General features: G+C 49.1%; 1 protein-coding gene across 8 annotated transcripts in view; it reads left to right on the plus strand.

Annotated features, from left to right (window-relative positions):
- Positions 1-224: 224 nt before the first annotated feature.
- The window catches only part of CAMK2D (calcium/calmodulin dependent protein kinase II delta), a 121,281-nt gene continuing 107,878 nt past the window's right edge, over positions 225-13,627 (plus strand). For 3 of the 8 annotated variants that reach the window (XM_045830953.1, XM_045830954.1, XM_045830956.1), the window contains exons 1-2: positions 225-568; positions 1,875-1,969. In XM_045830953.1, the coding sequence (XP_045686909.1) occupies positions 504-568; positions 1,875-1,969 (160 nt within the window). In that variant the 5' untranslated portion in view covers positions 225-503. The remainder of the gene's footprint in view (positions 569-1,874; positions 1,970-13,627) is intronic. The other 5 variants (XM_045830958.1, XM_045830961.1, XM_045830957.1 and 2 more) reach the window with 4 other exon arrangements.

Below are 13,627 nucleotides of genomic sequence, written 5' to 3' on the forward strand. Positions count from 1 at the left end.
CGGGCGCCCTTGAGACCCGCGAGGGCTTGGGCTGGGGTCGCGGGGGGCGTACGGGGGCCGCCGCGAGGCTGGAGGCGGTCGGTCCGCCGGCGCAAGCCTCCCCAGCCCCGCCCCCGCTCCATGCCCCGCCCACCTACCCGCTCCTGGCCCGCCCCGCCCCCAGGCCCCGCCCCCAGGCCTGGAGTCCCGCCCCGGCCCCAAGCCTCCGCCCCGGCTCCCTCGCTCCTCAGCCCCGCCCGCCGGCCCTCGGATTGTTCGCAGCTGCTGGCTGCTCGCGGCTCGCCCGCGCCGGCTGTTTGCCATTTCCCGGCCCCTGTTCCTGAGCGCTCTGCCCCTGCGTCCGGGAGGGGGGCTGGAGGAGAGCGGCGCGGCGTCTGGAGGGGCAGCCGGGCCGAGCGCAGGAGGAGGCGCCCTCTGCGGTCACCGCCGCCCCGCGCTATCCCCGCGGCCGGCCACTTTCGGACGCGGGCGGCGAGCGGGCCCGGGGACAGCCCGGCCCCAGGATGGCCTCCACCACCACCTGCACCCGGTTCACGGACGAGTACCAGCTCTTCGAGGAGCTCGGAAAGTAAGCGCGGCGCCGGGAGGCGGGGGACGGGGAGGGTGCTGTCCGGGGTGGGGGGGGTCGGGCCGGGGGCCCTGCCCGCGTCCGCCTCCGCCCGCCCGCCTCAGAGCCGTCGCCTCGAGAGCCCGTGTGGACGCAGCGCAGACCTTTCTGTGTAAGCGCAGATGCCTCCAGAGCCACGGAGCGACCACTCGCGGACGGGTCGCGCTGTCCCCTTGGTGCCGTGTTTCCGACGCCCGGAATTCCACGTCCAGAGAGGGGCGGCCCAGACCAGCCCGACCCTGCCTGTGCCCCTGTCACCCTCGGCCCGGGTGACTGGTTCTCGGTGCTCCCTCGCATCCCCTTCGTCCCCGGGGGACTTACACGCGGCGGAGAGCTCATAGGACACTGGGGAGCCCCCTGGGTGGCCTAGCGGTGCGCGGACCTGCAGGACCGCTGGAGATATGCAGGGATTGAACAGGGACCCGCCAAGGCCCTGCCCGGGGACCCGGGGGCTGGAGGTGTGCAGGGATGGGCAGGGACCTGCTGAGGGTCGGGCTGTGCACGGGGACTCCCGGGCGACCGGGATGCTGATTTACGATTTATGCAGCATCTGACCCAAACCCCTGTTTCCACTATTACTGTTGAAAGGGTGCGGTGTATGGGGTGTTTCATGCCGCGGAATTAGAGGAAATGGAAATATCTTTTAAATGGAATGAACATTCTACCCTTACATGTTTCTGCATTGTTTGCTGTTAAAGCATGAAGAATATGTCGGAAGAGCAGCTTAATTCAAATCTCGCCCCTCCCCCAGCCCCAAACAGGGCACAGAGAAATCGCCGCCGTACCAGGATGTTAGACCACACAAACGTTCCCAATATTTATATTTTAATAAAAGCAATCGCCGTGTTTACTTACTTGGAGCGACATTAATTTTTTTCCTAGCAAAATAAATAGGCGGCAGATTTTTGTTGCTCTTCCTCAGCTCTGCTCTTTGCAGGATTTTTTTCTCCAAGCATTTGGTGCTGTGTGAGTGAATTGTAAAAGCTTCTCAGATTTCATGTGCAAACAAGAGCCTCATAATTGGCAGTTCTTTTCATTTTGTTGATTAATAATGTGTGTTCCCAGTTCAATAAAATTTACTTTTATTTCTCAGTATTAAGGAAGGTCTGGGTTTCCAGAAGAGTTGGTCATTTTCTGGATATTATGGTAGTGCACTGACACTTGAAAATTTACAAAATTTAATAAAAATGCTCAGATTCTTATAATTTTTAATAGACTATCAGAGCTGATTGATTATGTTGATGACCTGGTAATTTTTCATTTTCAGGGGGGCTTTTTCGGTGGTGAGAAGATGTATGAAAATCCCTACTGGTCAAGAATATGCTGCCAAAATCATCAACACCAAGAAGCTTTCTGCCAGGGGTAGGTGTTTTCAAATGTGTGAGATGTTGGTTTTGTATTTCTCATGCCCACTGTTAGTTCTCTTGTAAGTACATCAGATTGTTATAACTGAATGTATGGGGGTTAGTTCCTTCTGAATGCCTCTTGGTCTGTACCATTTCAAAATAAATGCACAAATATAATTTAACAAATTATAAAAATTCTATCTGTTGCATGAGCAATAACATAAGTAACTATAATTATAAAGCAAATAAATGTCACCGAGTGCCTTTTGCCCTTAGCTCTACTCTGAAACAACTTCCAGAAAAATGCTGGAACGGGAAGTGTGAGTCTCATAACTGTCATTCCTTTTGCTTTTGAGAGGAAAAATAGGTCAGAGCTCGGGTGAATCATGTATTTCGGCTGTAGTTACACTTGAACCTAATGCATCAAGGTACATGTAACACTGATGGCTTTGGGAGGCGAGCCTGACTGCTATGTTCCAGGAAGCTCAGCTGATGTCGATGTTTCCGCGTGCAGTTCAGACCTTCACTTGGCCTGCCGCGCGGAGATTGCTCACAGACCTGGAATGTATTTTGCACATGCTTAGTAGCCTCAGAGATAATTCATGCTCGTGAAATAGCTGTTGACATAAGCAAAAAACTTGGAGGGCCCTCACTGCACTCTTGTTACTTCTTTCAACTCGTGCAAAAATACTTCTGCTGAAATGTTAAGTATCCCAGTTATTGTGAGCACGTGTTTAAGGTATTTCCGTGGGAACTTATGGTTTAATGAAAGAAAAAGGAAATTAAAATGAACAAAATGCCATAGTGTAAGCCCATCGTAGTGGCCTGGTTTATTTTGTTTTAAGTAATAAGAAATTCTCTGAGGGTTTAATTTGTCTTGTGAACAGCACTGCTGCCCAGGCCCTGGTGCCGTGGTGTTTGGTCTCTGCCACGATTTTTTTCTCTGTTGCAAATTCCACTTTGAAACGGACTTGAGGTTTAGGCTGGCGTTTCAGTGTACCCGTGGGGGTGGGGGGTGATTCAGAGGAGCCTCTGAGCTCTGGCGGCCGCTGGGCGGGGCCGAGGCCCAGGCCCAGGCCCAGGTGTGGCCCCCTCCCGCGCCCTCACCCAAAGGGAAGTTTTCCACAGGGAGCAGGAGCTGTTAAGCCCCGAATGACTTTCTCCTTTACAAACAGCGCCCTCGAGACCCAGCTCTTCCAGGGCTCGCTCGATCTCTTTCTGTGCGTGGGGCACATCCACGCGAGGGGGTGCGGCTTCCTCCAGAGCCGGTACTGTCTGCTCCAGGCTCCCCTCCGAGCAGGAGCGCTGTGCCCCGCGCAGTAGCTGTGTCCGCACAGGCACCGCCCCCTCGCACTCCTGCTGCGGGCGGGGAGGGGAGGCCAGTGGGGCCGTGCGCGCCCACCCCCTCTGGCCTGCGGGGCTCCTCGCCTGCGCCTCCAGCAGTGCGTCCTTGAGGGCCCTGCGCCCTCCTCGCGGCCCGCCCCTTACCGCGGTCCCGGATGGGAGAGGAGGGAGCGGTGGGAGGGGGCCGGCAGACTGGCCTCTGGGCCCAGCTGGCGCCCCACCTGCCGCCTGTGAACCGCGAGGGTGCTTCCTGTGAGCCTCGATTTCCTCACCGTGGGAGGGGGCGACACTGGACCGTTTCCGCCGCAGCGGGGCCGCGAGCCGTGGCTGCTCGGGGAGTGGGGGTCGCGGGGGCGGCTGCCGTCCCCCGGGACTGCGGTCAGTGGCAGAGGCAGGGCCAGCCCCGTTGGCTGCGGGCGCCGCGCGTGAGCCTCAGCTCTGCTCCTGAGTGCGTGGAACCGGGCCAGCCACCTGTGAAGTGGGACCGCACTTTTCCTTCACAATGTTCGATTTGCTTAGTATCACCGAAACAGTTAGACCTGGTTACCGAGTGTTTGTACCTTTGAAGGAAGACATTCGCTCAGTCTATGCCCAAATTAAATGATTACTTTCACTTTGTGGTGTAGCTTTCCCCTGCGCTGGGCACAGCGGGTGGCCGGTAGAGCGGCGGTGAAGCAGATTCCTCGGCGGTTCGGGAGGGAGCGGGCCTCCCGGGGACCAGCAGACGGCGCGGGGTCTGGGAACGCACGTCCGTCCGGAGCCGGTGCTTCGGGCGTGGACTCTGCTTTAAAGACCCTCCGTGCTCAGGGCGTAAGGACCCTAATGCACTGCTCTTACACAAGGACGTTTTTAAGTGATACATTTAAAGGGAAATGTAGAATGATATGTAAAGTAGCACGCTTATTTTTTTCTAAGGTACTGGGTTTTGCTCTTTTGCTTTAGCTGCATGTGGCAGTATTTGTGGAACGTACAATATTTTGTGCAGATTTTTCTTTTCTTTGAACTACCACAGGCCTTTTTAAATACAAATTTTAAGTCTATTTGTTTTAAAGACCAGGCAGGCCCTTCAACTCATAATATTCTTTAAATGTAAGATTACAACTGAAAAAGAAAGGCCGCGGTCAGTAATGTCATCCAAAACCGCGAGGGAATTGCCAAAAACGCGGCCGCATTCCTGCCGAGCCTGCACGCCACCCGCCGGGTGGCGCGGCCGGCGTTGCTCTGTGCGCGGCCTCCGCGGGCCTCCCGCAGGCCACGCGCTCCCCCTCAGCTGTCAGCCCCCCGCGCCGTATTTGGGGGCCTCGCCGGCTGCGGGCATGTTTTCCCTTTTGCGTTGACACATGTGTGCACAGGGCATTCCTTATGCAGTACCGACCAGATAAGGCCACTCACACACACTCCGGCTTGTTTTAAAAATAAGTAATGTGAAACGTCTCGTATTTTATATGAGATTTCTGTCTTCCAAGAAGTTTTGTGTTAGGAATAAAAAGCATGCTTGGTAATACAGAGTAGTGATACTGGAATTTTATCTCATGTTCTTACCATGAGAATTGGAAATCATACTTTGATCCCAAACCTTTGGGTTCATACTTAGTGCTAACTTGGCCTGCTGTCTTGGTAGTTTGTTTTGACGTGATTGGAAGTGTGGGGCGTTGTCAGGCTCTGGAAGGTCCGTGCAGGGCTGTGGCTGAGTTCAGAGCTGGTGACTTCCACGGGCTCTGATGGCACAGGTCTTCAGAAACGGGACCTGGGACTGCCGTCACCTGTTAAAGCCTCCCTGTGGTGAAAAGATGTGTTATGGTGACTTGATGTTCATCTCCAAGGGTATTTGTTGATCATTAGAAACCACTTCTAATTACATACAGTCTGACATGCCAGGAGTCACTGTTTCGTGAAATGCAATGAATTACAATAAAAGCTTGAAATAATGTGTGCTAAAATAAGTATCTTTTACCTCTACTCTGTTGCAAAAGCTAGGAAAGGGTTTCCTCTTATATTTCTGTAAAACTTCAGGTATAATGCAGCTAAATCATTTTGGTAGTCTTTGATTTTACTAGTTTTGTTAATTCCTAAGGAGATGACTTTATAATAAACTACTTGACCATGAACACAAAATTAAGTCTCGCCTATGAAATCTGAAGGTTGCACGTGTGTCCCTGAGTTTCTTTTTTATGTTACAATAGAGATGTCAATAACCGACTCTTGTTATCTTTTCTTTTTTGGCATTTAGACAGTCCAGAAATTATTGTAATTTCCTAACCTTTTGATTACTTGTCTTGAAGTAGAAGTAGGTCTGAGACGATATAGGTGAGCAAACTTGTTCTGAATATACATTGTTGATTTGACAAGTTGGAACTCATTGGACAGACTAATGTTAATTTTAAAAAGTTTCTTGGCTCCAATAATGTTTTAAGAAAAATTAGTAAATCATTTTTATTTTTGTACATAGAACCTCTGCAGCTCTTCAGTTATTGGGCCCAAAGTGGCATGTATCATCCTTCTCATTTTGTGTTCTTTAGTTATGTTTAATTGTATTTACATTCTTACGTAGGTCTTGATATTAGACATTTATTTTCTTTTTTTGGTGAGGGAGAATAGTATTATTCAAAACCAAGTAGAAGATAGAAATAAAAGTTATATCCACACTTCCAGGAAATGGTAAAAATCCTTCCTGTCTTCCAGCATGATTAATCAGAGCAAAGGACACCGTTGGCAGAACCTGGTGGTGATATTGACAGCTAGTGTCAGCTTCTGTGTGACTGATCGTGTAGGAGAAACTGAACACCCAGAGAGCCGTGATTGTTTATACAGTTAGATCTGTGCTTGTCATTTCCATCGACACACTGAATCAGCTTGATGCAAAAATTAAAGTTTAGTAGTTAATTACTTTTTGTGGGTTCTTTTAGTGTTAATTGTGAGTTTTCTTTGGGCTAATACTGAGGCATGCTGACTGCTATGGTCTCTAAGACTGGGTTGGTTTTTCTTTCTTTTTTTTTTAAACAGTATATACATTCAGAGTTTATGCGGCTACTTAGACTACAATATGTGGTATAGAGTACTAAGAACTCCTAGCACATATTTCCTTTCCAAAATGTTTTTTAACCTTTTTTGTCCTTTTTTTATTGTAATGTTCTCCCATTACTATTTACGCCCCTAATATCTGCCTCCCCACTGCAGTCACTACCCTGTTGTCCACGTCCGTGAGTCCCTGGTGCTCTTCACATCTGTCCTTTCCCGTCCCTTAGGGTCTAGTGTGTACAGGTTTTTAAAAACATAAATCATTGGCCATTAATTAATGATTGTTTACATAAGAGATGTGTTAAATCTTTTAAGTTATAATAGTATCATTTAGTATCATTTTACTGTGATACATTAAATGGAGTCTAGCAATATTTTTAATCTAAAACATAATACTTTTATAATAGTAACTTATATTTAATACTACTTTATAGATTATTAAGCACATTCACATATTTTGTGTGTTTTTATTTAATACATATTTAGGGAATATTTTTAATACAAATTTAGGAAATATTAGATAGTTGGGAAAAATAAAGCTTACCCACACAAATAGATGCCATGGAAGATGTAAATGGTGCTGAAGTCTGGCATGAAAAAGTGCTGTGGATTTTCAAAGGAGGGAAAGATTATTTCTGCCTAGGGAGATGAAGGAAGACTTTTATACAATATAGATTTAAATAAAATTTTAAAACCATAATGCAGATGGTGTTCAAGTACCAAATGTAAACAAATGGTTTGGAAAGATTGCTCAAAATAGTTTACATGCCTGACTATAATGCAAATATTATTTTATTTATATGGTAAATTTGCTGCAACTATCATTATAAAGTTATTTTTAGAATAAAAAAATTTAAATGAAGTAGAACAATGTTTTAGGTGACGAAATCCTGTGACTCCATTCCAGGCAGATACAACAGGACCTGTTGAGGTAGATCCGTAGACCTTTTACGGGCCAGAACCTGTCCCTCCCTCTGGGGCGGGGAGGCTGGGGGGGCTGTGGGGAGAGGGAGGACAGCGGGTATCACTACCCTAAACACAGCAACATTGTCACTGGTTCTGTTACTTACATGAGCCCTTTTCTGGGACTACATTCTCCTCTTAACTTCTTGAGACTTTATCACTCCCATAATCAATAACGATAATAAAGAAATCAAAATAGTACCAGTCATTGTTTAAAGAGAAGCTGGTAAGCAACAGGTATGTTCCTACAGACACTTTGTCTCATTTGATCCACACTGCAGCCTCCAGGCAGGCCACGTGCTCTCCTCTTTAAACCGAGGGGCCCGAGGCTCACGCGCACAGCACAGAGCCCTTGGCCACCAGGGAGAAGGGAACAGCTGGGGATTAGAAGTCAACCGAACGAATGGACTTAGTGTGCGCCATTTGACACGCAGCCTCCACTCACTGTCACTTACTTTCTGATCCATCCTCCAGAGGTGCTTACTTTTACACTTACATTTTCAAGAAATTCATTTTTAAAAGCATTTTGGTGATACTTGATAGACTTTTGGATACACAAATGATGGCTATTATTTGCTTATAGAGATTATTTGATCTTTTAGTAAAGGCAGTGAGGGACCAGCTGTTACAACTGCTGCGTCTGTTGATTCAGAGCCTGGGTGAGAGGACTCAGGTGTGCTTGTTTTAGTACGGGACGGCTCTTAAAACAGGGCACGCTGCCGGAAAGCGCTTACTTGTGTTCCTTCCTCAAGGGGACTTTCCTTGCGTGATGTGTTGCAGGAAATAGGGAGTTTTGCGATTCTGGAACTTTCAGCGTGAGCACACACATAATTTTAGAAAGTGTTATTCTTTTCATATTCCAAGTAGGCCATTTATATTTTTAAATGGCAACTTAAAAGCTATCATCATGGTAGCATAAGTATTTTGTGAAAATTATTTCAGCTGAACATTTTGGCCATTTTGTAGAAACTTTAGCCATGATAAATATTTTATTATTTTCATTAGCAAATTGTATATGCTTTTATGTTAAAGATTATACATAAATATTGGTTAGGCACAGAGAGACTTGTATGACTTGAACATGCCTCTGAAGTATATTTTTGGTATTTGTTATAAATTTGTATAAATACATTTAAAAATTATAAAATATAGAATCTGGGGAAATACAGAAAACGGGGAAGAAGCAAGACTATATTCATGGTTCAGCTTCCCCAGGCACAATTAATGTTGTGTCTTCTTTCATTTTTTAAAATTTGTCAGAATACTGGACTAAAATATACAGTTTTGTGTACTGCTTAATATTGTAAAATTTTCTATGTTATAAACATTCTTTGAATTCTTTATGAATTATTCTTGAGTAACACATCAGTTCATTTTAGTATTGCTAGTTTTTTTTAATTGTTCTTTGCTATGATAAATGACAATAGCAACGTTTGTTTTCAGATTTCTGATTCTTAGGAAATACTCATAAAGGAGAGTTCATAGGTTAGAGGATTGAATTTTCAGAATTCTTGATAAATGTTGTCAGGTTTCATCCTGAAGGTTTTACACATTTTCATCAGTGACATTTATGTAACCTAATGAAACTGAGTTTGGGAGGAGTGATTCTAAATTTCAATTTGAATTTCAATTTCAATATCAATTGAAAAACAAACCCAAAAACCCCCTGTGCTCCCCTTGTCCCAGGCCTTCTGCCGGGCACTGGACAAACGGAGGCACCGGGCTGAGGTGGAGCAGCTGCGGGCTCCGCCAGTCACTGCAGGTCGGTGGGCCCGGGTGCGAGTGTCCCCACCCAGGGCAGGCCGAGGGCTGGGGCTGCTGAGGGGAAGGGAAGACTTCCTGGAGGAGCTGATGCCACGCTGGGTTTTGAAAAATAACCGGTTTTGAGTGTAAAGATGGATAGAAAAGATACAAATTAATAGGATAGTATAAAAAAAACATTCATGAGAAAGAAGGAAGCCAGAAAGTCGAATACACACAGACAGGGCGAATCTGAAAGTAGATGAACACTCTCACCACCCTGCAGGGCCCACTCGCCCCAGATGAAGTTTCAGGAAGGCTCCCAGCCTCCCCGAGGGACGGAGGCAGGCGGCCCGGCTGCTGGAAGGCAGGAAGTAAGGTGGGCCCTGGGAGTTTACGCCCTGAGTCATTAGGGGTAAACAGCTGATAAGAGAGGAACGGCAAGTGCTTATCAACCCCACATTTTGTTTTATTTAGCTTTTGGGCAATCCAAAAATGAGTGACTAAGTGGAAATCAATGAAGGATGAAGATAATGAGAGATTTAAAAAAATAACCAATGTTCAAGTGCGGAAGGAACAGGTTTGTGTTTATAAACGAGAGGAGCTGGGTACGTGCCTCAGCTGCCATGTCAGTAGGGTCTGTTCAAAACCAAACGTAAGAAGTCTGAGAGCGGGTTTGCCGTCGTGTCGTTCACCGACACCCTGAACTCCCAGTGTCTGGGGCACTGCCTGGCACTTTCCACAGATTCTCGTTGAGTAAATGAATGAATAAGTGACTCTAAAACTATGTTTTATTATGTTAAATGAACACATGAAGGACCTAGAACTTTTAGCAGTAACTTTGTATACATGGTTCCCAGCTGTTGCCTTTAAAAATATCTTGTAAGAAAAGATCAAAATTTAACAGATGAATTCTGTGATATACTTTAGCATAAGCTGGTGGTTGGAAAATAGTCATTTGCTTTCTTAAATAATGAAAAAATCTCTCGCTTACTTGAAGACATTTCAATTTAAATAGCATTTAACCTCCGTATAAGGCTCTGTCATGCAATATTGCCCCCATTTATAAAAAGATCTTAGAGGCTATAAAAATTAATTTATGAGCTCCTTCCCGGGTTTATTGATATTAGTAATTATGTGACTTTAGCCTTTTTGAAGGGGAAATATTGCTTTGCTCCACACGTGCACGTGACTTCAGTGGGGTCTTCCTGAGGGGGGGGGAGCTTTGTGTGCAGAGCAGAGTCTTGGAGTGACTCAGCGTTGGTCTCATTAGCAAGCAGGCTGGGAAAACCCTGCATTCCAGACATCAAGCAAGATTGCAGAGTCAAAGTCCACGCTGTTCTCCGAGTGTAGGTCTCCTGACTTCGGGCCCGTTTTCGTTGCCACATTGGAGAAGGGAGAGAACCGTCAAAGAGAGCTCTTTGTCTCCTGCAAGCTGGACTGAGGCCTACTTCTTGCCAATATGTGTGTGCTCTGGAAATTATTTTTGAGAAGAAACACATTCTTTGGGTTGACTTTATCCTCCTGGGTCCTATGCATCTTTTTGGTTAGGAAAAGAGAAAACAGAATTTAATTGGCAACCTTCAGTCTGTCTGAGAGAAAAAGGCACACAGTGCGTGTTTTAGGTGAACAGAGGACCCGTCGGTGGGTTTCCCACAGCCCTGCCCTCCCGTCGCTGCCGTGACCGCCCGCCCGCCTGCCAGTGACGGAGCAGAGGGAAGCCCCGGGACGTAGACCGATGGTCGAGGGGGGCTGAGACGGTCACACTTGAAAGTAGTAACACTTTATGGCAGTAAATAGTTGTTGACCGTTTTTAAACTTTAAGGTTATTTTAGGTAAAAGACTTTAAGATATAAATATGTTTTTAATAAACTGAACCAAACAAAAAAGCCCAAATTCAGAGGCACCAGGGCTGGAAGTGCACAGTGAACACACACAGGGCCAGCTTTAAAAGTAGCGTGGAGCTCGGAGAGCCCAGCGCAGGCCATCTGCCGCGGGCTCCGGGGACCTGGGGGTGGGGTGTGAGTCTTGAGAGATTCTTGCAGTTCACGCTGCTGCTTACTCAGCATTCCGTTCGGGGTCTGAGACATCTCCTCAATGAGTCCCACGGCCCTTCTGGGTGTGGGTGAGGGATATTCAGGGTGTTTGTGTGTACGGGTGCTGCGGGCCTGTCACCCCCACGTGGCATGCTGCAGCTGCTTCTCGGAGCCCCTCGTGTTCCCTGCACTGCCAGCGAGTGGGCGAGGCAGCGTTCCCAGCTGAGATGGGAGGGTCTGGGGCGCACGGAGTGAAGTGCCCGGGTCAGGGTTTGGCTGGGGCTCTGTGTCAGTGACCCTCATCCTGAGGGGCTTCTCTCTCCACCGTTTCATGCCTGCTGTGTCCCAGAGAACACGAGCTCTGCCTCCTCCTGCGTCTGTGTGAGGATGTGCCTTTGGGAGCTCACCACTGAGTCCTGAGGACTGAGACAGCCTGCATCTCAGGTGTGGGGGACACGGGCCAGCACTGTCCCTAGGAGAAGTCAGAACAGAGCCATGTGCTTCACTCCTGTCTGGAGTGAGCTGCCAGGGGCATGGGGTGAGAAAGGAGGGTCGGTTCCTCAGTTCCGACGGAAGTCTTAGAGCCCGCTTGGAGGACGGGAGACCTGCAGAATGGCAGCTGGGAGGAAGGGGGTGGTTGAGGAGCGTGAGACGGTGAGTAGGTGCACCTAGGGGTGGCCTGTGGCCGTGGTAGCGAGTAAGGTGACGCTGAGGCCGAAGTTAATGTGGATGCAGGGAAGGACAGCTCGTGGAGGTCGGGGAAGAGCTAAGATCCCTCTTTGGGCAAAAGAAAGAAGCTGTGGGAAATCAGGGAAAAGCTCAACCCACTAAAGGTTCTGATGGCCAGGTTTGGGGCCGTTGGTCCCCATGTGGTGGACACGTGGTTAAGGAGGGCGCCCCGGACGTTGCCCGGCCGTGCTGAGGAATCAGGGTGGGTTGGTGGGGCGCGGCAGGCTGAGGGAGGTTCTGGGCCTCCAGGTGATGCAGGGTGAGTGAGCTTCCAGTGTTGAGGTGGGGGAAACTGTGATTCTCACGTACTGTAAAGTTGGGAAGTCAGAATCAAGAGCTGATTTTGATGAAGGAAGGTGACAAATCGATGTGTTTGTGGTGCAGGCAGTCTGGCCAGGTTGAGGTATCTACAAGGTCACTGCACACTGGGTGTGGCCCTCGAGCAAGGGACCCTGGAAACCGTGTGGCATGGGCTCTGAAATCGGGGCTGGGGCTCCAGACCTGTCCCCACTGCCTCTGAGTCCTCATGACCTTGGGCAGACCTCCCAACTTCTGCAGACCTGGTCTTCCTTGCCTATGAAACAGGTAATCCCCCTAGCTGCTGTTATTGGCGATCCGTCTTCACAGAGATGATGGAAATATCATGAGGGAGAGACTGTGCCAAGGGAAGAGGGGAGCCTGGGCCTGTGGCTGGGGTGCCTGTTTGTTGATGGCTGATGGACGAGGAGGCAATGGGCTTGCTTCCAGAGAAAGGGCGGGGGAGGGGGCTTTGCCCTGTGAGTTTGCACAGGGAGGTGGGCGGGGGGGCTGCTGTGCTCAGTGGTGCCCAGACCCAGAGAGCTGTGAAGAGGGAGGAAAGGGCTGTCCAGGCTGGACATCAGGAGGCCGGGGGGAGAGCGCCGGGACCAGCTAGCCCTCCCCCGGCACCAGCCGAGGGCATGAAACCTAGTCGTTAGTCAGCAGACGTTTGCCGAGCAGGGAAAGGAAAACGACCGACCGTGTCCTGCAGTCAAAGAGTGGATGGAGATAACGGGTGAACTCTCACTCACTTAACAAAATAGGAAGAGAGAAAGGCACACACACACTCAGGACTAATTTCAGGGATTCACCAGGCTCAAGGAATTAATTTTGGTGCTAAATAAAAGCGCAGCTTATTTGGAGGAGGAGGAGGAGGAGGAGAAGAATCAGTGAGGAGCAGAGAGACTACGGCGGGGTGAGTGGACTAGGAATTGGGCAGAGTCCCGGAGGCTGTTGGGCCTGAGCGGGACCCAGAGCTCTGTTCCCCCTCCCCCTCCCCACCAAGGGCCCGAGGGAGGGAGAGAAAACAGGAGAGCAGCTGGGATGCACAGGACAGTCCCGTTCGGCTGGGACCGGAGGCCAGCAGATGTGCCCCGGTCTTGGGGCCGCAGAGAGGGGTCAGCGCTGCCTGTGCTGGGTCTTTCACGGGTGCAGTGACACGGGGCCGGCTCTAGCCCCAGAGGGCCCGCCAGGAGGGCCCTGGGAACCTGGCCTTGACAAGGCGAGACCACAGGGATCCTGCCCCTTTTCGCGTGTCCAGGAGAACGCCTCTGTCTGCTTTGTTTTACATTAATTTTCCTTCACTTGTGCAGGCTGTGAGAACAGAGCAGCTAGATCTCAGACGGAACGCTAGGTAATAGCAAAAGCCCGGCCACTGTCCCTGCGTCGTGTTCTTTCTAGGATGCGTGCATGCCTCCAGCGGGAGGGGGCGGGGGAGGCGATTAGAAAGCAGGGAATTGGGGAGAAAATGTCGTTCTACAGGAATGGCAGCCAGAATGACATCATTTTGGAATGTCTGGTAGTGGAGTTCTTTTTCTACCCGACAG

This window comes from Phyllostomus hastatus, unplaced genomic scaffold (genome assembly GCF_019186645.2).
Source record: "Phyllostomus hastatus isolate PE091 unplaced genomic scaffold, TTU_PhHast_1.1 phas_contig_159, whole genome shotgun sequence".
Lineage (NCBI taxonomy): Eukaryota > Metazoa > Chordata > Mammalia > Chiroptera > Phyllostomidae > Phyllostomus > Phyllostomus hastatus.